This window comes from Lithobates pipiens, unplaced genomic scaffold (genome assembly GCF_037356315.1).
Source record: "Lithobates pipiens isolate NorthernLeopardFrog02 unplaced genomic scaffold, aLitPip1_a1.2 Scaffold_25, whole genome shotgun sequence".
NCBI classification, from domain to species: Eukaryota; Metazoa; Chordata; class Amphibia; order Anura; family Ranidae; genus Lithobates; species Lithobates pipiens.
The window spans coordinates 204,873,163-204,897,940 of NW_027507787.1; the positions used below are offsets into that span (position 1 = coordinate 204,873,163).

The window sequence follows — 24,778 nt, forward strand, 5'->3', positions numbered from 1 at the left end:
CCAAATCTGGCACGAAGGGCCCTGATGGTATGGCCCACATATAACATGCAACAAGGACAAGATAAACCTTAAACCACAAACATGGAGGAACAGTTGTGAAAAGTGTTGAATGTGTATTTCTTTCCCTTTTATGGACAAAGGATTTTTGACCATGTTGCATATGAGCACAAGTAAGGCAAAAAGATTTTTTTGCACTGAAACATGCCCACCAGAGGAATAGGTGTCAATTGGGTTCAGATGTGGATTGAATGGGCTTGATTTCGCTAGGAGCCCCCCTCCCTTTGACATTCAGAACCTTCCTATAAGCAAAATGTGGCACTGTGGGACTGTAGTTTTTAGATGGGGGTTCTGCTGTAGCATAGTCCAATGTCTTTTCAACACACTCTTCATTTTCCAGAGTTTATTGTAGTATTTATTGGGTTATGAATCTTTGCTCCTACATTTTCTTGTGATGGCTGTTTGGATTTGGAGATGTCGTTTAGTGTTGTAAACCATATGTGCCTGATCAATAAGGTCTGAAAGTAGCCCCTTTTTCTATAAATTTCTGTTTGAGGGGGACACTTTGTATATTATAGTCCCCCAGCCTAGTACAATTGTGCCGTAAACGGCAACATTGGCTTCTAGGAACATTTTTTACCCATCTAGGGTGATGACAGCTTGTAAAGTATAGAAAAGAGTTTCCTACTGTATGCTTGGTGCAGCTTTTGGCTGTGATAGTGGACTTTACGTGTCTGAGTTCCAAGTCCAAAAAACAGAGCGGTTGTGTTTACCTTTTTGAAGTAAAGGAGAGACCAAAGCTCTTAGTTGCAATGTGACACGAATTCCTGAACAGTATAAAGAGGACCATCCCAGATGATAATGATATCATCAATGTAGCTCCCATAGAAGACTAGGTGGGCTGAAAATGGTTTGTGATCCCTGATGCACTTGGTCTCCCATAGGCCCACTATGGGATTGGTGTAACTGGGGGCAAAATTGGCCCCCATTGCCGTGCTTGTTTTCTGAAGGTAATAGTCATCTTCAAAATTAAAATAGTTATGTTCCAGACAGAATCTAGGGGCTGCCAGAATAAATTGAGACTGTCTGGAGTTGATCTCCGTAACCTCAGATAAAAAATGCAGAACTGTCTAGAGTCTAACCTCATGTGGGATTGAAGTGTACAAGGAGCACACATCTAAAGAGACCCACAAATATGTTGGTTCCCAAGTGTATGGTTGCAATAACGCCAAAAGATGGGTGCCATCCCAGATGTAGGAGGAAAGGATTATGAAGATTCTTGTGTACCTTGGGAAGATGGTAAAAATAGCGTACATTGTAGTAATCTCTATGGAAAAAGGAAACTTCAGAGTTTCAAAGAACTCCTTCAGATAAAGCCATGGTAATCACATTCTTGGATTCCCTGATGAAATATGGTAAGGGATCTGTTTTAAGTTTAGTATATGTGTTGTAATCGAAAAGGAGGCGGTGTGGTTCATCAAGATAAGTGGCTCGGTCTTGGATCACTATACCACCACCTTTGTCTGCCAATTTAATGATTATGTGTTCATTCTTGCTTAACCTGTTTATAGCTAGACTTTCTTGGGAAGTAAGATTGGCTTTGTTACGTGCAGATTTGGAATTAGAGTTTTGGCATATATTCAGACGTTCTGAGTGTGACAGACTCACCCGGGACAGAGGCTTTTGGAGGGGACTGAATGCTAGCCTCTTGCTACCGACTATGGGCCCTGACATTTGAGGAATCTACAAGCATTTAGGAAGATCTTCTGTTATGTAATGCAAAAGGACATTATTAAGGAGGCCATGATGGTCTCTGCCAGCTTTGGACTCAGTGGACAGATGTATGTGAATGGAATACTGATCAATGAGATCTGGAAAGCCCGGGTCTTTCACCCAATAGTTTGTTGTGCTCATTAACACACCTTTGTCTCCTAAAAGCTCGAAGGAGGTTCTCTTTAAGAAGTTATATTTATAGCCATATAACTTCTTAAAGAGAACCTCCTTCGATTCAGTGTGGCTATGTTTAATGCACTAAACTTTATATATTTTTTTGATGTATGTTATATTAATTTGTATTTCACTTTTCTATACAGCCAAGGTTGTATACATTACATTATATATTCTTCCTTTTTAATTCAATATAAAATGTGTCCATTTTCCCGATGAAGCCGGTCCGGCGAAATGTGTAGAAGTTGTTGGACGTATGTGTGTGAATACAGTATCATCATTGTCTGAAATAGGTATTTTGGACTACTGTTTAAGGAAGAAGCCTTCTGTGGAAGGCTATCGTCTTGATGTATCCGTACAGAGGGCACATAGAGCACTTATAACATGGGTGAAACCCGAGAACTTAACCAGTTAAGGACCGCCGCATGTAATTATACATCGGCACAATGGCACGGACAGGCACAAGCACGCACCCGTACGTGTCTGCCTTCTAGCAGGTGGGGGGTCGGATCGGACCCCCTCCCGCTGGCTGCGGTGGTCCGTTTCGCTTAGGGAGTGATCCGGGATGAGGGGACGGCCGTTGGTTTCTGGCCATCCCCTCTCGATCGCTCCTGGCGAATGAGAAGCTTCCCCCGCCTGTGTAGTGTAAACACAGGCAGGGAGGAAGTGATGTCACAATCCTCGGGCGGTCTTTTTGACTGGACGGCGAGCAGAGAAGACATAATAGTGCAGCAACACTACTCTGACACGTAGGTACACATGGGCACACTTTTCACCCCCTCCCCCAGTCACAGTGTCACTGATTGCAGTGATCAGTTATTTACTGATCACTGCATTTAGTGTCAGTTGTGACTGTTGTAAAAAGTGTCAGGGCAGTTAGTGTTAGGTCCAGGGTAGCCCTCTACCCCACCAAAATTAAAGGTTTAACCCCTTGATTGCCCCCCCAGGTAACCCTTTCACCCCCTTTTGCCAGTGTCACTAAGCAATGGTTTTTCTGATCGCTGCATTAGTGTCACTGGTGCCGCTAGGTAGCTAGTTATTTTTTAGGTTCACCACCAGGTTTTTATAGCGTTGGGTACCCCCATATACTACCCAATAATGGTTTTAACCCCCTGATTGCCCCTAGAGTTAACCCTTTCACCAGTGATCACCATATAAGTGTCACTGGTGACGCTGGTTAGCCAGTTAGTTATTTAGGTTCCCCGTCAGGTTTTTATATAGCGTCAGGGACCTCCATATACTACCTAATAAAGGTTTTAACCCCCTCATTGCCCCTAGTTAACCCTTTCACCAGTGATCACCGTATAAGTGTTACGGGTGACGCTGGTTAGGTAGTTTGCTTTTTATAGCATCAGGGCACCCGCCATTTATTACCCAATAAAGGTTTAACTCCCTGATCACCCGGCGGGTGATATCAATTAGATTTTAGGGTCAGGGTCTGCGTCTCCCCAGGCAGTGTCAGGTTAGTGCCAGTACCGCTAACACCCACACGCAAAGCATAAACCTCCCTTAGTGGTATAGTATCTGAACAGATCAATATCTGATCAGATCTATACTAGCGTCCCCAGCAGTTTAGGGTTCCAAAAAAACGCATTGTTAGCGGGATCAGCCCAGATACCTGCCAGCACCTGCGTTTTGCCCCTCCGCCTAGTCCACCCAAGTGCAGTATCGATCGATCACTGTCACTTACAAAACACTAAACACATAACTGCAGCGTTCGCAGAGTCAGGCCTCATCCCTGCGATCGCTAACAGTTTTTTTTTGTTAGCGTTTTATACAGTCGCTGACAGCCTAGGTGCTTTTTTACCTGTGAGTCTCACTACTGTACCACTAAATTTAGAGCCCAAAATGGCAAAGCGAAAGTACACTAGTGAAGAGGCCTACAGGTTTCTGAGCATGACAGATAGTGAAGAGGAAGTCACTCATCTGTCAGATTCAGGCTCAGTGAAATAAAAAATGAATGCCCTTAGAAATCCTGAAGGCGGTGCTTGGTTTTGGGGTCCCGTATGCGGCTAGGCTCCCAAAAAGTCCCACATATGTGGTATCCCCGTACTCAGGAGAAGCATCAGAATGTATTTTGGGGTATAATTTCACTTATGCCCATAGCATGTGAGCAATATATTACTTAGTGACAACTTTGTGCAAAAAAAAAAAAAAAAAGGTTTGTAATAAAAAAGTTCCCACAACTTGTAGCAAAATATAAAATATTCCATGGACTCAACATGCCTCTCAGTAAATAGCTTGGGGTGTCTACTTTCCAAAATGGGGTCATTTGGGGGGGGGGGGGGGGGTTGTGCTATTTTGGCATTTTATGGCCTTCAAAACTGATAGGTAGTGAGGAGTGAAATCAAATTTGCACCCTTAGAAATCCTGAAAGCAGTGATTGGTTTTCGGGGTGCCATACGCAGCTAGACTCCCAAAAAGTCCCACATATGTGGTATCCTCGTACTCAAGAGAAGCAGCAAAATGTATTTTGGGGTGCAATTCCACATATAACTATGGCATGTGAGCAATATATCATTTAGTGACAACTTTTTGTAAACTTTTTTTTTTTTTTTTGTCATTATTCAATCACTTGGGACAAAAAAAATATTCAATGGGCTCAACATGCCCCTCAGCAATTTCCTTGGGGTGTCTACTTTCCAAAATGGGGTCATTTGGGGGGGGTTTTGTACTGCAATTTTAGCACCTCAAGAAATGAGATAGGCAGTCATAAATTAAAGCGGAGCTCCACCCTAAAGTGGAACTTCCGCTCATTGGAACCCTCCCCCCACCTCTGGTTCCACAATTGGCACCTTTCAGGGGGAAGGGGGGTGCAGATACCAGTATAGTACAGGTATTTGCACCCACTTCCGGCATAGATATCCTGCGGATATTTACGCCACTTGCTGCGGGTCCCCCGCTGTCTGCTGGGAAACACACAGATCCCAGAGACAGCGGGGACCATCCTTATTGCGCAGCGCGACTCACGCATTCGCAGTAGGGACCTGGGAAGTGAAGCCCATACCGAAGATGGCGGCGGCAGCACTCGAGAGCCGATTGAGCTGCTGACTTTTAAAAACAAAAAACAGCGGAACTCCTGCTTTAAAAGCTGTGTAAATTCCAGAAAATGTACTCTAGTTTGTAAACGCTATAACTTTTGCGCAAACCAATAAATATACGCTTATTGACATTTTTTTTTTTTACTAAAGACATGTGGCTGAATAAATTTTGCCCTAAATGTATGACTAAAATTGAGTTTATTTGATTTTTCTTATAACAAAAAGTAGAAAATATCTTTTTTTTTTTTTTTTTCAAAATTTTCGGTTTTTCCATTTTATATCGTAAAAAATTAAAATCGCAGTGGCAATCAAATACCATCAAAAGAAAGTTCTATTTGTGGGAAGAAAAGGACGCAAATTTCATTTGGGTACAACATTGCATGACCGCGCAATTACCAGTTAAAGCAGTGCAGTGCGAAATTGTAAAAAGACCTCTGGTCCTTAGGCTGACAATTGGTCCGGGGCTCAAGTGGTTAAAGGGTTACTAAACCCAGGACTCTGCATTCCACTATATCTGGTCTCCACAGAACATGGAAATGCAATACTTTTTTAGTAAATATAAACTGCCAAATACCTTTTCTCATCAGCAGGATATAGCAGTCTTGTGACTATCAGTTTCTGGTTAAACTTTTATAGGAGGAGTTTTAATTCTCCTCTGACTGTCCTGCAGGACCCTTGACCCTCTGTCTGGATAGTGCTGATTGGCCCTGTGCTTATCACATGCACCCTCCCAAGAAAAGAAAAAATCTCTAGCAATACACACCACACTGAGCATGTGCAGAGTGCCCCCAAGGCTCTGTACTATCAGCAGATGGATTGGGGACAGTAAAATAAGGGGAGGATCACAGAAGACAGGATCACACAGCCCTTTTACACAATGAGGCGGATTAACTGCTTCAGGTTCCACATTGAGTATAACCAGTATGCTTTACTGCACATACAGACTGATTTTACTGTTGTGGGTTTAGTAACACTTTGTAATTTTGTTATGTAACACATTTTTATTAAATGTAACTGTTTGAAATTGGGTCATTCTTTTTGAAACACTGTACTAATGACTTTTATTCTATAACGTATATTTACTCACACGATCTAAATGAAATATTGTGTGTGAAGCCTTTCACTTGCACACAATGACAACAATCAATGCCGTGCACCCACCCCAGACATTCACCACATTAATAAACAGGCACATATTTGCCAGTCATTTATTAATGTCATAATTGGGCTCTTGACATAAATCAGAATTCTTGCCAGCAGATTTGTAAAGCTCACTAGAGGGTGATGAAGCGAGATGGTTTTTGTGAAGTTTGGCGTACCCAACGTCTGTTACTTAGAATACACTTCTGATTTCTGAGAATTGCGAAATATGTTGGGGGGGGGGGGAGGGGGGGTTACTAAATCTGGTGCAGCTGTGCATAGTAACCAATCGGCTTTCAGGTTTTATTGTCAAATCTTAATGGAACAAGCTGAAGGTAGAAGCTGATTGGTTACTTTGGACAGCTGCACCAGTTTTAGCAAATCTCCTCCACTGTGTCACAGCAGTAAAACTATAAAAGTTGTGTTAAAATAAACCATTGTTTGCAACAAATTTGATATGGTGTATGTTAGAAGACTGGCGACTCCATTCATATTTTGTGGGATAAAATGGCGATGCATGTCTGCTTCTTTCCTAAATGACATGGGTTGAGGGCCCTTGTGTGGTTCCAGAAAGGCCACAGCCTGGGGGTCCAATTGCTGCCGCTATTCTGCCAAAAACTGTCCCCCCATCGGATAGTGTCCACCCCTTACTGCGCAGGCGCAGCTCTTGCTCAGTATGGAGGACAAGGAGACTCCGAAGATGAACGGCGCCTGCGCACTGAGTCCAGGTTCAAGCCCCGCTATCCAAGTGGACATACGGTAGCACTTAGTAAGAGGGCCCCTCGCTGGCAATTTCTTATTCTAACTCTATGTCCACTTGGATGGTGGGGCTTGAACCTGGACTCTGCGCTGTTCATCTTCAGAGACTTTCGGCGTCTCCTTATCCTCCGTACTGCGCAAGCTCAGTACAGGGCGGACACTATCCGACGGGGGACACTATTCGACAAGACACCGGCTGACACTGAGCTGTCAAGAGGTGATTCAAATGATTTTGTCTTTGTTCTGCAGATCTGCCTTGGTGGTTGCTGCTCATCCGTCAGAAATCCCTCATTGGTGTCCTTCCCAAGGGCCATGAGATCTACAAGATCACCAAGATTGCCGTCGTCCCGCTGTCTACGGCTGAGCCTCAAGACCTGGAGCTGGATGTAAGTGCCTTAGATGGCTATTGTACTGATTTTAGGGTAGTGTTTTTTTAGGTGGCGTTTGTACGGTTTCAGGATGGACTGAGGCAGGGCTCGACAAATCACAGGCACCAGGAGGTGCACTGAAAAATTTGGTACTGAAAATTCAGGATGCATGTAACTAAAAACATAATAATGAATAAAAAAAAAGTGTGTATGTGTGTGTGTGTGTGTGTGTGTGTGTGTGTGTATATATATATGTATATATATATAAATAATGTTAGGGAACGGGAAGTATTCAGATCCCCTTACATTTTTCACTCTTTGTTATATTGCAGCCATTTGCTAAAATAATTTAAGTTCATTTTTGTTCCTCATTAATGTACACACAGCACCCCATATTGACAGAAAAACACAGCATTGTTTACATTTTTGCAGATTTATTAAAAAAGAAAAACTGAAATTTCACATGGTCCTAAGTATTCAGACCCTTTGCTCGGTATTTATTAGAAGCCCCCTTTTGGTCTGAGTCTTTTTTTTGGGAAAGAAGCAACAAGTCTTTCACACCTGGATTTGGGAATCCTCTCCTATTCCTCCTTGCAGATCCTCTCCAGTTCGGTCAGGTTGGATGGTAAACGTTGGTGGACGGCCATTTTTAGGTCTCTCCAGAGATGCTCAGTTGGGTTTAGGTTAGGGCTCTGGCTGGGCCATTCAAGAACAGTCACGGAGTTGTTGTGAAGCCACTCCTTCCTTATTTTAGCTGTGTGCTTAGGGTCATTGTCTTGTTGGAAGGTAAACCTTTGGCCCGGTCTGAGGTCCTGAGCACTCTGGAGAAGGTTTTCATCCAGAATATCCCTGTACTTGGCCGCATTCATCTTTCCTACGATTGCAACCAGTCATCCTGTCCCTGCAGCTGAAAAACACCCCCACAGCATGATGCTGCCACCACCATGCTTCACTGTTGGGATTTTATTGGACAGGTGATGAGCAGTGCCTGGTTTTCTCCACACATACCGCTTAGAATTAAGGCCAAAAAGTTCTATCTTGGTTTTATCAGACCAGAGAATCTTATTTCTCACCATATTGGAGTCCTTCAGGTGTCTTTTAGCAAACTCCATGCGGGCTTTCGTGTGTCTTGCACTGAGGAGATGCTTCCATCAGGCCAATCTGCCATAAAGCCTTGGTGGAGAGCTGCAGTGATAGTTGACTTTCTACAACTTTCTCCCATCTCCCGACTGCATCTCTGGAGCTCAGCCACAGTGGTCGTTGGGTTCTTTTTTACCTCTTTCACCGAGGCTCTTCTCCTTCAGTTTGGCCGGGCGGCCAGCTCTAGGAAGGTTTCTGGTCGTCCCAAACGTCTTCCATTTAAGGATTATTAAGGCCACTGTGCTCTTAGGAACCTTAAGTGCAGCAGAAATTTTTTTTTGTAACCTCGGACAGATCTGTGCCTTGCCACAATTCTGTCTCTGAGCTCTTCAGGCAGTTCCTTTTGAACTCATGATTCTCATTTGCTCTGACATGCACTGTGAGCTGTAAGGTCTTATATAGAGAAGTATTTGGCTTTCCTAATCAAGTCCAATCAGTATAATCAAACACAGCTGGACTCAAATCAAGGTGTAGAATCATCTAGGGATGAGGATGATCAGAAGAAATGGACAGCACCTGAGTTAAATATATGAGTGTCAAAGCAAAGGGTCTGAATACTTAGGACCATGTGATATTTCCGTTTTTCTTTTTTAATAAATCTGCAAAAATGTCAACAATTCTGTGTTTTTCTGTCAATATGGGGTGCTGTGTGTACATTAATGAGGAAAAAAAATGAACTTAAATGATTTTAGCAAATGGCTGCAATATAACAAAGAGTGAAAAATGTAAGGGGATCTGAATACTTCCCGTTCCCTATTATTTTATATATATATATATACATATACACACACACACACACACACACTTTTTTTTTATTTTTTTATTATTATTATGTTTTTTTAGTTACATGCATGCTGAATTTTTCCAGAACTTTCAGTACCAAAATTTTTCAGTGCACCTCCTGGTGAATGAACTTAAATGAGTTGAGAAAATGGCTGCAATATAACAGAGTGAAAAATTTAAAGGAGTCTTAAAGCGGTAGTAAACCCGCTAATGTGTTTATTTTTTTTTTTTTTTTTTTTTTTACCACCTGCAAAGCAAAAGGCATAATGAGCTAGTATGCACCACATACTAGCTCATTATGAAATACTTACCTTAGAACGAGGCCCCGACATCTGCCCCGATCCACGCCGAGGGAGCTGACATGCTCCCTCTGCGTTTCTTCCGGGTATCGCGGCTCCGGCGCTGTGAATGGCACATGCGTGCGGGAGATTTCTTTCCGGCCGGTCGGCCACTGCCGGATTTTCAGCCGAGAATCCCCTTGTGCGCATGCGCCGCTGTTGTCAGCGGCGCATACCGAGGGGAATATCTCCTAAATCGTACAGGTTAGGAGATATTTTTTTTACCTACAGGTAAGCCTTATTATAGGCTTTCCTGTAGGTTAAAGTAAAAAAATAAAAAAATAAAAAATAAAAAAGAGTATACAACCACTTTAATACTTTCCGTCCCCTGTGTGTGTGTGTGTGTGTGTGTGTGTGTGTGTGTGTGTATAATGTTTGTCTTTGCCAAAGAGAAATATTAGACAGCTGTAATGTAGCTGCTGAGAATGTTTAAACATCTAACCATTTAAATAGCATAGTAATTAACCAAATTTATCACCTGCGCGTTAGAGTAGGTTATCAAAGAGTTTGGTAAATTTATCACAGGCCATGCATGAAACCGGAAGTAGGTCAAAGCATGAAATCTGAATAAAGGACTTTGTCAGCCATTATCGCCACCTTTAGCCGAAGTAAAGCTCAAGGAAAATGCATCCTTTTTTAATTCTATGTTTTCACGCTGATCCTGCTAGCTGCTTTTTGGGCACTTTGGTATTTTTGCTCCCCGTTTGAAATGAATTGAAAATGCAGCAAGGATGCATCAATAACGCACCTGAGTTGTGTTTTTGATGCGGTTTTTGAGTCACATGACCTAAGAAAAACACACCATAAGCACGGTAAAATCACGTGCGTTTTCAGTGCCATTATCGTCTCAAAATGCCGATAGCCCTATTTTCGGCCAATTACTTTTTTGTCTACCAAAATTTTAGTGCATTTCTAGTCCTGCCACCTGGGCTTTTGTCAGCCCATTTACTGTTTCGAGGATGCACAATTTCTATCGCCCGACACCTGGGGCATGCAGTTCCCAGGCGCTGGGCAGGTAGTTTATTTTCTACATTTAGCCCTGCTGCGGGCAAGAAGCGCGGCTCTGCTGCTGCCCGATTGCTTCCACAGACGCGGGTAAAGTGTCCCCCTGCTATGCATCCGGGGCTCTTCTTGCCCATCTACGGGCCTGAGAATGACATAGCGACGGCTGCAGGGTAGAGCAAAGGGAGGGAGGAAGTGGACACGCGTCTGCTTTCTTCCCCATCTTATTCCTGATCCAGAGGCAAAGTGCATGACATCACTTCCGGGTCCCCGTTGACAGATTTCCCCATCAGCGTGGCCCGTAAAGAATGTAATGCAGTGCGAACTGTACTGCATTATATTCAGTGGAGCACAGGGGAGACATGCAGGGTCTCTTAGATCCTGCATGTCTCATTAAAGAGAACCTGTCACCAAAAAAATCATCACATAGAGGACTTTTTGACCCTTATGTGATAAATAAAAAGGTAAGAAAAAAATGTATTTAATTTTTTTAATTGTAAAAATTGAAAGTTACACCCAAGCACATAAAATCCTCTTCCTAAAATGTTTTTATTTTAAGGCCCCCCACATATACGCACGTAACGCATGCATTGGGACGCTAATGCATGAAAACATTTATTGCGCTACACGTTGCGTATTGCCGCGCAGGCTCACAAACTGGATCCTAACTTTTTTTTTTTTTTTTAAGCGGGCTCCTGGATTCAAAGCAAATTTGTCAGGGCCGAGGAGGGACAGAAGGCTTTGTACAAATAATGCTGTTTCTTCTTTGGGAGAACGATACAATTTTAGATTTAGTAGGTTAGAGAATATTCTGAGTGTGTGTGAAGATGAGACAATATTGATGTTGGTTGTTGTATACGGAATAAATGTCAGATGATGTGCCATTCGTTTGCTTTCTGTTCACCAACTCGCTTCTCCATTTCTCAGCTGTGTAAGAAACATCATTTCGGTATCAACAAACCAGAGAAGATCAGTCATTCTCCAGACGACTCCAAATTCCTTCTGAAGACCTTCACACAGATCAAATCCAATGTCTCTGCTCCCAATAAGAAGAAGGTCATGCCATTTATTTCTCCCAGCATGCAGCTGAAATGTGGTGGCTAGGTAGAAGACAAGTAGTGAGGACTATGGGCAGTGTGTGCAGTATACAGAGGGAGGAGGTTTGTGGTTTGCGGAAGGTTCCCTTAGTACAGGTCTGCATGGTATGGTCATCAACGTAGGAAGGTTTGGGCATATAAGAGGGGGGGCCCATGACATGTGGTGGTGCACTGAGTTAGGTCTGAGCATGTAGGAGGTGTATGAAGTGATGCTTGGAAGGTGGTATGAGAACAGAGCAAAAGGGTGCCCTGGGCATGTGCAAGGGGGTTTGCAGTGTGCCCAGGGGCTTATAGGGGTGGGTTGGCATGTTAGGTGAGTAGGGGAAGCACAGTAGGGTTGTAGATCACGTGAGAAGGTGCATAAAGGGGGAATGTGAGGTGTGTTGGATTTTTCTCTAATTTTGCATATTGATACTCTTCATAATAATAGCGGCACTATCCAAAAGAGGCAGGAAGATAACTTAAAGTGGAACTTCACTCTGGCAGTCAACATTGACTATTTTTAATCTCTATACTGATAGAATTAGTAAATAGATTGGAAAGTATATCATGTTTACTTTTATTTTAACCTTTTTTTTTTTTTTTTTTTTTTTTTTTTTTTTTAAAGAGAAGTATGGGTTTTTATTTATTTTTTATTTTTTTTAAATTCATACTTACCTTAGTGGATGCTCCATCTGTCCCCTGCCGGCTTTAACACTGAGAACTGAGCGATTGAACACTGCTGTTTGCTCGGTTCTCACAGTTCCCTGAGCAGAGAGCTGGTGACTGTCAGTCACCAGCTCTCTGCCCCTGCAGCACTCACTGAATGAGCGCTGGGCTGTTGGCTCCTCGGTGGCCCTGGATCCATCCACAATAAATCATTTTTGAAGTTTACATTTTTTTTTTTAATCTAGAAAAGTCTGTTCTTACTAATTGTAAGTGGTTGTAAACCCGCACATATCTTCAGTGAAGTGACTGCCTTCAGGTGATGACGAGATGAAACAAAGCCTCCTACACAAGTACCTGCAGTCTTCCCTTTTATAAAGCTTGTCTGAGCTGTCAGAAAAAAGGTGGCAGAGAACTGAAATTACACACTGCAGAGCTCAGGGAGTGAGCTTTGAGAGCTGATTGGAGGGGAGGGGAGGTAGCCCCCCCCCCCCCCACACACACACACACACACACACACACACACACACACACACACACACACACACACACACACACACACACACACACACACAGCACCAGAGCTAAGGGCTGTCAATCGCAGACTGTGTGCTGGAGCTCCCTACCTTGTCACCTTTTTTTTTCTTGGTGTCAGGAATACTTGTCAGAAGTGATTCATGCAGATAGCAGAGGAACGGGCAGCAGACAGAAATAAGACGCACTATAGAAGGCTATGCTTTATTCATATTTCATGTCTGTGGTTTGCAACAACTCTAATCGGCTGATTTTGTTGTTTTAAGATCTACATCTGATATATCTCTTATTGGATTACAGGTGAGGGAAAGTAAGGAGAGGGAGAAGCTTGAGCGGAGGCTGCTTGATGAATTGTTCAAAATGTTCATGGACTCGGACTCCTTCTACTACAGCTGGACCTATGACCTGACCAACACTGTGCAGAGGCAGAGCACAAGTGAGAAGACTGGACTACCTCTATGGCAGAAGGTAAGTAACTACAGGGGTATGTCTACCTACTGATTTTTTCTAGGCATGCTGCTGCTTCGCTGGAGGTTGAGTAGTGAAAGAAGGGGAGTGCGTCTTCCTACTACATGTTGGGCCCTGCTAGTGTTTGTCGGCAGTGTGGGGGCATCTGATCATGTGCTGGGCAAAAGAGCTCCCTATCGTGTTGGTGGAATAGAGGGTGCTAATAATATTTGTGTGTTTATCAGGATGAAGGGCTCTCCTCTTTGTGTGTTTTTGGAATTGAGGGCTCCCTGTTTGTGTTGCCTAATGGGTGCCTCCATTAGGTTTTGAAGGTGTGAGAGGCACCACCGTGTGTGGGTGGCATGTGGGGTGTGCGTTGGCGCTGTAAGGGGGAGTTTATAATTGCGTTTTGGTGGCATAGGGAGTGCTCCTGGTTGTGTGCGGGCAATGCAAAGGGGCGCTACTGCTTGTGTGTTGGTGGCATGAGGTACACTCCTAGTTTATATGTTGCTAGTGTGGGGGTCATTGCCTGTTGTGTGTCAGTAGTGCAAGGGGCGCCCCTGTTGTGGGTCCTTGTTCAGGGGTGTTTCTTGTGTGTCAGCATAGTATGGTTGCGTGATGACAATGGGGGTGGGGGCACTCCTGGTTGTGTGTTTGGCGGTGTGAGGAATGCTACCAATTGTATGTTGGCAGCATGAGGGGCAAGCCTGGTTCTGTGGGCTTTCATTCAGGCCTAATTTTTTCTTTTTTGTCATTTGTTAGGTGGATGAGCGATTCTTCTGGAACAGACACATGCTGCAGGATCTCATAGAGCTCCAGGTGACATATGTAATTTTATGGCTTCCATCAATCCCTATTATCTAGAAGTGACCTCATACATAAGTATATTGTAGTATTGGGACATCTAGTTTTATATGCACATGAACTTTAATGGCATCCCAGTTTTCGTCTGTAGGGTTCAATATTGACTCGGCCCACCCTTTGCTATAACGGCTTCAACTGTTCTGGGAAGGTTGTCCACAAGATTTAGGAGTGTGTCTATGGGAATGGTGAGGTCAGGCACTGATATAGACAAGAAGGGGGCTTTGGTGAGGTCAGGCACTGAGGTAGACTAGAAGGTCTGGCTCGCAGTCTCTGCTCTAATTCATCCCAAAGGTGTCGGGCTGAGGGGCAGGTCAGTCAAGTTCCTCCACCCAAAACTCGCTCATCAATGTCTTTATGGATCTTGCTTTGTGCACTGGTCCAAATCATTTGGTGGAGGGGGGATTATGGTGTGGGGTTGTTTTTCAGGGGTTGGGCTTTGGCCCCTTAGTTCCAGTGAAGGGAACTCTTAAAGCGTCAGTATACCAAGACATTTTGGACAATTTCATGCTCCCAACTTTGTGGGAAGAGTTTGGGGATGGTCCCTTCCTGTTCCAACATGACTACTCACCAGTGCACAAAGCAAGGTCCATAAAGACAGGGATGAGTGAGTTTGGGGAAGAGGAACTTGATTGGCCTCAACCTGATAGAACATCTTTGGGATGAAATAGAGCGGAGACTACAAGCCAGGCCTTGTCGTCCAATATCAGTGCCTGACCTCACCAATGTGCTTTTGGAAGAACGGTCAAACATCCCCATAGACACACTCCTAAACCTTGTGGACAGCCTTCCCAGAAGAGTTGAAACTGTTATATCTGCAAAGGTTGGGCCAATTCAATATTGAACCCTACGGACTAAGACTGGGATGCCATTAAAGTTCATGTGTGTAAAGGCTGGTGTCCCAATACTTTTGACAATATAGTGTATATTGTCGATCAGTCTGGATTTGGAACTCTGTTGCGTGTTTTAGTTCCTCTTCCCAGTTCCAGCTTATTATGAGAAATGACTAAACAGAACAATGAGTCAGTATTATTCAATTTTTTTTCAGTTTTGGTGGGAATTTTATTCATTTACACATGTTTTAGAGGTATTGATTAGATTACCCAATAACTATACAATTTTCATTGCATATTGTACCTTAATAATCCACACAGAGTGCGAATCTTTGCATATTAACCACTTTCAGACCGGACCATTTTGCTGGTAAATGACCAGAGGTCTTTTTACACTTTGGCACTGCGCTGCTTTAACTGGTAATTGCGCGGTCATGCAATGTTGTACCCAAACAAAATTTGCGTCCTTTTCTTCCCACAAATAGAGCTTTCTTTTGATGGTATTTGATTGCCTCTGTGATTTTTATTTTTTGCGATATAAACGTAAAAAGACCGCAAATTTTGAAAAAAAATGATATTTTCTACTTTTTGTTATTAGAAAAATCCAATAAACTCAATTTTAGTCATACATTTAGGCCAAAATGTATTCAGCCACATGTCTTTGGTAAAAAAAAAGTCAATAATTGTATATTTATTGGTTTGCGCAAAAGTTGTCACATCTACAAACTAAGGTACGTTTTCTGGAATTTACGCAGCTTTTAGTTTACGACTGCCTATCTCATTTCTTGAGGTGCTAAAATGACAGGGCAGTACAAAACCCCCCCAAATGACCCCATTTTGGAAAGTAGACCCCCTAAGGAAATTGATAAGAGGCATGTTGAGCCCATTGAATATTTTATTTTTTTGCCTCAAGCGATTGAATAATGACAAAAAAAAAATTTTTTTTTTTTTTTTACACAAAGTTGTCACTAAATGATATATTGCTCACACATGCTATGGGCGTATGTGAAATGACACCCCAAAATAAATTCTGCTGCTTCTCCTGAGTACGGGGATACCACATATGTGGGACTTTTTGGGAGCCTAGCCGCGTACAGGGCCCCGAAAACCAAGCACCGCCTTCAGGCTTTCTAAGGGCGTAAATTTTTGATTTCACGCCTCACTACCTATTACAGTTTTGAAGGCCATAAAATGCCAAGATGGCACAAAACCCCCACAAATGACCCCATTTTAGAAAGTAGACACCCCAAGCTATTTGCTGAGAGGCATGTTGAGTCCATGGAATATTTTATATTTTGCCACAAGTTGCGGGAAAATTACAAACTTTTTTTTTTTTTTTTTTTTTCACAAAGTTGTCACTAAATGATATATTGCTCATGCATGCCATGGGCATATGTGAAATGACACCCCAAAATAAATTCTGCTGCTTCTCCTGAGTACGGGGATACCACATATGTGGGACTTTTTGGGAGCCTAGCCGCGTACGGGGCCCCGAAAACCAAGCACCGCCTTCAGGCTTTCTAAGGGCGTAATTTTTTGAGTTCACTTCTCACTACCTATTACAGTTTTGAAGGCCATAAAATGCCAAGATGGCACAAAACCCCCACAAATGACCCCATTTTAGAAAGTAGACACCCCAAGCTATTTGCTGAGAGGCATGTTGAGTCCATGGAATATTTTATATTTTGCCACAAGTTGCGGGAAAATTACAAACTTTTTTTTTTTTTCACAAAGTTGTCACTAAATGATATATTGCTCACGCATGCCATGGGCATATGTGAAATGACACCCCAAAATAAATTCTGCTGCTTCTCCTGAGTACGGGGATACCACATATGTGGGACTTTTTGGGAGCCTAGCCGCGTACGGGGCCCCAAAAACCAAGCACCGCCTTCAGGCTTTCTAAGGGCGTTACAGTTTTGAAGGCCATAAAATGCCAAGATGGCACAAACCCCCCCCCCCCAAATGACCCCATTTTGGAAAGTAGACACCCCTAAATTTAGGGGTACACTAGTGAGACTAGGTAATAAATGGCGGGTGCCCTGAAACTATAAAAAAATAACTAACCAACCAGCGTCACCTGTAACAGTTATATGGTGATCACTGGTGAAAGGGTTAACTAGGGGGCAATCAGGGGGCTTTATGCGGTAGTATATGGGGGTCCCTGGCGCTATAAAAAGCTGCGGCGAACCTAAATACCTACCTGCCTAACTAGCGTCACCTGTGACACTAATACAGCGATCAGAAAAACGATCGCTTATTAGGCTGGGTTCACACTGGAGCGATGCGGGAACGCCACGAATGCGCGGCGGGTTCCCGCATCGCATGCCTCCCGGCGGCAGTTCACACTGCCCTATGCGAACTGCTGGGAGTGTCAGTGAAATGTTAATGACACCCCCAGATCAGTTCGCATATCGCAGTGCGATCTGCAAACTTGGATCGCATGGTGTGAACACCCATGCGATCCGATTCTGCTGCGGACCAAAAAAAGGGTCCCGTGCGAGTTTGCGGCGGGTGCGGCGGGTGCGACACGAATTCAGCCATACTATCTGTATAGCTGAACTCGAATCGCACAGAGATCGGATGTGATTTGCACTGCAGTGCGGTGCGAATCACATCCGTTCTCATAAACCGCTGCAATGTGAACCCAGCCTTAGTGACACTGGCGACGGGGGGTGATCACGGGGTTAAACCTTTATTGGGGGGGTTAGGGGGGTACCTTAGAACTAAAGGGGGCTAACCCTAACTGCCCTAACAGTTATTAGTCACAAATGACACCTGCCGGGTGATCAGGGGGTTAAACCTTTATTAGGTAATAAATGGCGGGTGCCCTGAAACTATAAAAAAATAACTAACCAACCAGCGTCACCTGTAACAGTTATATGGTGATCACTGGTGAAAGGGTTAACTAGGGGGCAATCAGGGGGCTTTATGCGGTAGTATATGGGGGTCCCTAGCGCTATAAAAAGCTGCGGCGAACCTAAATACCTACCTGCCTAACTAGCGTCACCTGTGACACTAATACGGCGATCAGAAAAATGATCGCTTATTAGGCTGGGTTCACACTGGAGCGATGCGGAAACGCCGCGAATCCGCGGCGGGTTCCCGCATCGCATGCCTCCCGGCGGCAGTTCACACTGCCCTATGCGAACTGCTGGGAGTGTCAGTGAAATGTTACTGACACCCCCAGATCAGTTCGCATATCGCAGTGCGATCTGCAAACTCGGATCGCATGGTGTGAACACCCATGCGATCCGATTCTGCTGCGGGCCAAAAAAAGGGTCCCGTGCGAATTTGCGGCGGGTGCGGCGGGTGTGGCGGGTGCGGCGAATGGCTGAACTCGAATCGCACAGAGATCGGATGTGATTTGCACTGCAGTGCGGTGCGAATCACATTCGTTCTCATAAACCGCTGCAATGTGAACCCAGCCTTAGTGACACTGGCGACGGGGGGTGATCACGGGGTTAAACCTTTATTGGGGGGGTTAGGGGGGTACATTAGAACTAAAGGGGGCTAACCCTAACTGCCCTAACAGTTATTACAGTCACAAATGACACCAATGCAAAAAAAAAAAAAAAAAAAAAAAAAATGACATTGGTGTCACTGTGACTGGGGGGGCAGGGGTAATTGGGGGGGTGATCGGGGGGTAAAGGGGGGGTGTGAGTGTGCCTGGCATGTTCTACTGTGTGTGGGATGTGTTGGTGCAACTCACTGATCCGCTCTCCTCCGTGTCGGAACGAAAAATACCGACACGGAGGAGAGAATACATCACTTCCTCTCCTGTGTTTACATTACAGGAGAGGAAGTGATGTCACCGGGGATTTCCATTCGTCGGGAGCGATCGCGAGGGGGTGGCCATGAATGAATGGCCGTCCCCTCGTCCGGGATCGCTCCCGAACGAAAACCGACCGCCGCAGGCACCGGGCGGGGGCCCGATCGGGCCCCCGACCCGCGGGAGGCAAATCACGTACATGTACGTGCTTATGCCTGCCCGTGCCATTCTGCCGACGTACATCGGCGTGCGGCGGTCGGCAAGTGGCTAAAGCACTGAAGTCTTATATTGCCTAGTCCGGCTACTAATCCTTCTGAAATGTGGGGATTTTGGGTTTACTTGGAGGAAATTCTCTCTTGTTAATATATTGTAGGGTGATTAGGAATCCGCAAATCCGTGACCAGAATATTATTATGCTGAGCTTTCCAACTGCTGCCCAGCTAGTGGTGATAAAATATCTCATTAAAGTGGATGTAAAACCCGATTCATGAAATTTGAGGTGGGAACATATCTGTAATGTTTTCTTATCTCTCACCACACTGCTGCCATGTCAGACATTGCATGTAATGCGCTCCGCACTGCTGTGTAAATCGCATGCGATGTCTGTGCCATGCAAATTCAGCATACAGATTGTATGGCTGAATTTGCATCACATTTGGACCAGTCATGCAAGACCCTTTTTTTTTTTTGTCCGCACCAGAATCTGATCCGATTCCTGTCTGAATTGACAGTTCGCACTGCGATATGCGAACCGATCTCTGGGTGTCATTAACTTTGTATTGACACCCTCATTGCTTCGCATAGGGCTGTGTGAACTGCCTACGTGTTGTATGCGATGCGGCAATGTGTACTGGATTTGAACGGTTTCTCGCATTGCAGCAGTGTGAACTGAGCTTTAGTCCCATGACTTTCTCCTGCTCAGTTCTTCTGTTATCAGCATGATAACTTCTGACAAGTTCTCCGTCAATTGTGATAAAACCAGGCTGAAATTTTGTGTCAGGGTGGGTGCTTTAAATAGATTAGCAGAGAGCTGGTCTATTCACAGCACAGCTTTGCGTTTTCTTTCTTTTTCTGCCTATGTGGGGAGGCGGTGTGTGCCTTTCCTCCAATCAGCTGTCTCCCGGTGTATGGCAAGAAGCCACACCCACAGGTGAATCAGGAAGAGAAAATTCTTTCTAAACAGTATATAAAGATGAAGATAAATGGTGTATCATCTGAGGCTGTTCACTTCACTGGGTATATGTGAAGGTTTACATCCACTTTAAGGTTTCAATCTCATGGGCTCTCAGCCACATATAGTGCGAAGAGACCTTCGTTATTCTATTTGGAGTTATGAGTTGCTGGCAGGCTGCCTGTATAAGCGAATGAAGACACAGCGGCTGTAAGACTAGTCGAACGGTGGCTTCATCCAAGCAACAGCCAATTTTCCACCCAGAACTTTGGACAAAAGTTGATTGAAAAATGGTAGAACATGCTACATTTTATTTTTTTTCTGCTCTGAATTGTACTGGAACATGGTAAACGCACATGTCCTTTTTTAAAGGCAAGAAAAAAGGGGGAAAATTTACTGGCACCCTTCAAAAACGCAGCAGAATGCACCAAAAACGCACATGCAGGAACACATCAGACTGCGTTTCTTTGTTGTGAACCAGCCCTCAATGGAAGGAATAGTTAGTGCCCTATCCCTTCTGCTTTTAGTGGATATTATTGGATCGGATGTCGGCGAGTGTCAACAGGCCAGAGTGGATATAAAGCAATACGTTTTTTTTTATTTAATCAACTTTTTTTTATTAATTTTTTTAATCAAATTTATTTTAATAAAATGCTTTTGGAGTAAAACTTTAAATTTAAGATCCATAAATAATTTAGTTTGTTTATCATGAAATGGAGCTTAGTTATGTAGCAGGAGGCTGTATATTCTGCAATATTTAAATTTTTAGTAAACTCATTCAATGAATCCAAGCTCTGCAAGCTGCGATAACATGCACTGCATTGATTCATTCACACAATTTCATAGTAACCATGAGATAAACCAAAGTTCAGAAATATTCTTTTATCCCATTGTTTTGCAAATCTATGTACACTACAAACTGTATGATTGAATCGGTTCTGATATCGCAGTTTTACTAACCTGACAGCTTATTATTCTAAATAGGAAACCTTCATTTTGTTTGCAAATATTAAAGATTCTAACTACCAGCAAGAATAAGCCCTTACATTTAAAGAGCATCTGTCATTTCAGATCCATCATGGCAGCGCCTGTTAGCGGGCATCCACTCACCTGCTGCCGCCACGTCCCGCACCTTGTTGTGTCACTGCCGCATCACCAGCCGTCCCATTCAAGTGAATGGAACTGTCAGTGAGTCAACAGCGGGTCAGAGGAGGAGTCACTGCGGGACAGAGATGACAGTCTCTTTAAAAATTATGATTTAAGTCGAGCTGATTTAAATCAAGCCCGATTTACTAGAGATTTATGGGCCAGTTCACACCAGATGCAGTTCCGTGCAGTTTAGTTTTTTCTGCACCGGAAACTGACTGCATGGTGTGAACTAGAGCCATTGGAATACATGGAAAACACTGTGCATGCATTTTGTGCAGAAAAAAAAAACACACAGAACTGAACGTAACTGCGTCTGGTGTGAACTGGCACTTAATGATTTAAATCAACTCTACCCTGCAACATGTCCATTGACACCCGCCACTCCATAGAGGGTGATGGATGGTCCAATCAGGTCTGCCTAAAGCTGCCTCCACATGTTTATATATTTCTTTCATTCAGCCTTCAATATGTAGCAGATTCCATCCACAAAAACCGCACAGATCAACAGATCTCCACTGAGGACTATTGTATTCTGACAGCCAGAGCCATCTGCTGTCGTAATACCCACATATTGCCTGCTTCTGATTGGCTGCAGATGCTTTTCGGCTGGGAATTTTGTTGATGCTGGTGTTACTGACAGTGTCACCCATTGTGCGAATTTCCGCTGATTCTCTGACATGGCTGAAATTTGAAGTGTGTTTGGTCACTGAGATTTGTTGGTTTTTAGTAGAATCCATTCTTAACCCACACAGGATCTCCTGTACCCACACAGGATCTCCTGTACCTCCTGGCTGCCACAAAACCTCAAGCATTTTTTAAATGCTTTGGGTGGAAGGTGTGAGGAGAGGAGGAAACCTCCAAGGCAAGGGGTCACCAAACATTAAAAACAAAGGGCCAGTTTTCTGCCCTTCAGAAATTAGGGGAGTTGAACCGTGCCAAGTGGGAGTAGAAAATGCCCTGGCATTGGTGGGAGTAAACAATGCTAAAGACTTGGTGGTCAGTAGGAATAAAAAAAAAATTACACCGTTGGTGAGAGGAATAGTGCGCCATCACTGGTGTGTCAGTTGGCAGAATAGTGCTCAATAATTGGCCAATAATTGGTGTCAATGGGAGGAATAGAGCTCAATAATTGGTGGAGCCAATGGGAGGAATTGTGACCAATAATTGGTGTCAATGGGAGAAATAGTGCCCAATAAATGGTGTTAATGGGGAGGAATAATGCCCAATAATTGGTGGCAATGAGAGGAATAATGCCCAATAATTGGTGGCAATGGGAGGAATAATGCTCAATAATTGGTGTCAATAGGAGGAATAGTGGCCAATAAATGGTGTCAGTGGGAGTAATATAGCCCATGAATTGGTTTCCGTGGAAAGAACAGTGCCTGGTATCAGTGGGAGGCAGTAGTGCCCCTAGGGCTGGATAAAGGCAAGCAAAGGGCCACATCTGGCCCCGTTGGCCACACTTTGGAGACCCCTGCACTAAAAAGTTTAATTTTCTTTAAAGGCCTCTCCTATTTCTGCAAATAAGTTCAGTTTTTCCTTTTAATTTATAATTAACAATTTAACATTCATATAATTTAAACCCACTCAGTCTTAAAATAATTGTGGCTTATCTGATTGTTGTGTACTTTGGATATGAGGTGGCTGGTCCCTGTGCAATCTACATCAAATAATACAGTAGTGAAAACACTGGAAGGTGCCTAAATGTCCACATGTGCCTCATGTTGTCTTTTTTTCCAGTCTCTTTAATATTCATTTGTCTTTTTGTTGTATAAATTGGCAAAACATGCAATTCAACCAAAAGTTCCCAAACCTAGCGTGACTATTTCGGTCTGTATCTAATCTATCTGTATGCACATTATTATGACATAAATATAGTGAACTTCATACTTTGACCTGTGCAATACCATCTGGATTTATTGAGTGTCTGTGTAGGGTTGAGAGGTCTGTTTTGTGTAGGACCAATGCAGAGCTTGTAGTTATATATATAATGTTATATGTGTAGGACCAGCAGGGAGGATACTGGATCCTGCCCATCATACAGGGCTTCGTTCAGATAGAGGAGCTGGTGGTGAACTATAACGAGTCTTCAGATGATGAGAAGAGCAGCCCGGAGACCCCTCCTCAGGAGAACGTGTGTGTGGATGACATACACCCCCGATTCCTGGTGGCCATCATCTCCCGAAGGAGTCGACATAGAGCAGGTAAGCCTTACTCTGCCAGCACTGGTTGGAGGGGTTTAAGGTGATGTCCTTGTGTGTTGCCCATTGTGGAAGATTTGTGTGTGGGGTGTTGTTGGGAGATGTCTTTCTGGTGTGTAGCTGGTGAGTGGGGGATATGTCTGTGCAGGGTGTTCTGGCCGGTGGATTTTGGTCTATGTAGTGTCACCAGTGGAGGCTGTTATGTCTGTGTGTTGTTACTGGTTGGGGTGTAATTCTCTGTGGGGTGTCAATGTTGGGGGGGGGGGGGGGGTTGTCTTTCTGGGGTGTCAATGCTGGGGGGGAGGGGGTGTCTCTGTGGGGTGTAAATGCTGGGGAGGTTGTCTCTGTGGGATGTCAATGCTGGGGGGGTTGTCTCTGGGGTGTCAATGCTGGGAGGGTTGTCTCTGTGGGGTGTCAATGCTGGGGGGGGGGTTGTCTCTGTGGGGTGTCAATGCTGGGGGGGTTGTCTCTGTGGGGTGTCAATGCTGGGGGGGGTTGTCTCTGTGGGGTGTCAATGCTAGGGGGGGTTGTCTCTGTGGGGGGTCAATGCTGGAGGGGTTGTCTCTGTGGGGTGTCAATGCTGGGGAGGTTGTCTCTGTGGGATGTCAATGCTGGGGGGGGGTTGTCTCTGTGGGGTGTCAATGCTGGGGGGGTTGTCTCTGTGGGGTGTCAATGCTGGGGAGGTTGTCTCTGTGGGGTGTCAATGCTGGGGGGGGGTTGTCTCTGTGGGGTGTCAATGCTGGGGGGGGTTGTCTCTGTGGGGTGTCAATTCTGGGGGGGGGTTGTCTCTGTGGGGTGTCAATTCTGGGGGGGGGGTTGTCTCTGTGTGGTGTCAATGCTGGGGGGGGTTGTCTCTGTGTGGTGTCAATGCTGGGGGGGGTTGTCTCTGTGTGGTGTCAATGCTGGGGGGGGGGGTTGTCTCTGTGTGGTGTCAATGCTGGGGGGGGGGGTTGTCTCTGTGGGGTGTCAGTGCTGGGGGGGGGTTGTCTCTGTGTGGTGTCAATGCTGGGGGGGGGGGTTGTCTCTGTGGGGTGTCAATGCTGGGGGGGGTTGTCTCTGTGGGGTGTCAATGCTGGGGGGGGTTGTCTCTGTGGGGTGTCAATGCTGGGGGGGTTGTCTCTGTGGGGTGTCAGTGCTGGGGGGGGGGTGTCCCTGTGGGGTGTCGCCAGCAGAGTGGAATGTTGATGTGGCCAGGTTGTACTTTTCATAATACTGTGTTGGGTGGGACCATGTGTTTGGTTCTTCATTCCCACAGGAAATGGCTGTACATGCAATCACCATCCTTTATAGAGGAGTAGCTTCCTGTGACCTCACAACTCGGATGATTCAGGCTGCATGTAGCGGCACAAATGCTTTGAGTTGTAATTGCCACTTTTGGATGAACAAGAGTATATAATTTAATTAAAATATACAGTCACTGGCCACTTTATTAGGTACGTATACCTGTTCAATTGTTTGGTAACACAAATTGCTAATCAGCCAATCACATGGCATCAACTCAATGCATTTAGGCATCTAGACGTGGTGAAGATGACTTCCTGAAGTTCAAACCG

The 24,778-nt window shown here is 44.5% G+C and overlaps 1 protein-coding gene across 1 annotated transcript in view; it reads left to right on the plus strand.

The window, feature by feature from the left end:
• The window catches only part of INPP5F (inositol polyphosphate-5-phosphatase F), a 61,367-nt gene that overhangs the window by 19,893 nt on the left and 16,696 nt on the right, over window positions 1-24,778 (plus strand). Inside the window, exons 3-7 of the mRNA XM_077455465.1 lie at window positions 7,134-7,270; window positions 11,443-11,571; window positions 13,092-13,259; window positions 14,001-14,057; window positions 23,030-23,228. Of these exons, the coding sequence (XP_077311591.1) occupies window positions 7,134-7,270; window positions 11,443-11,571; window positions 13,092-13,259; window positions 14,001-14,057; window positions 23,030-23,228 (690 nt within the window). The remainder of the gene's footprint in view (window positions 1-7,133; window positions 7,271-11,442; window positions 11,572-13,091; window positions 13,260-14,000; window positions 14,058-23,029; window positions 23,229-24,778) is intronic.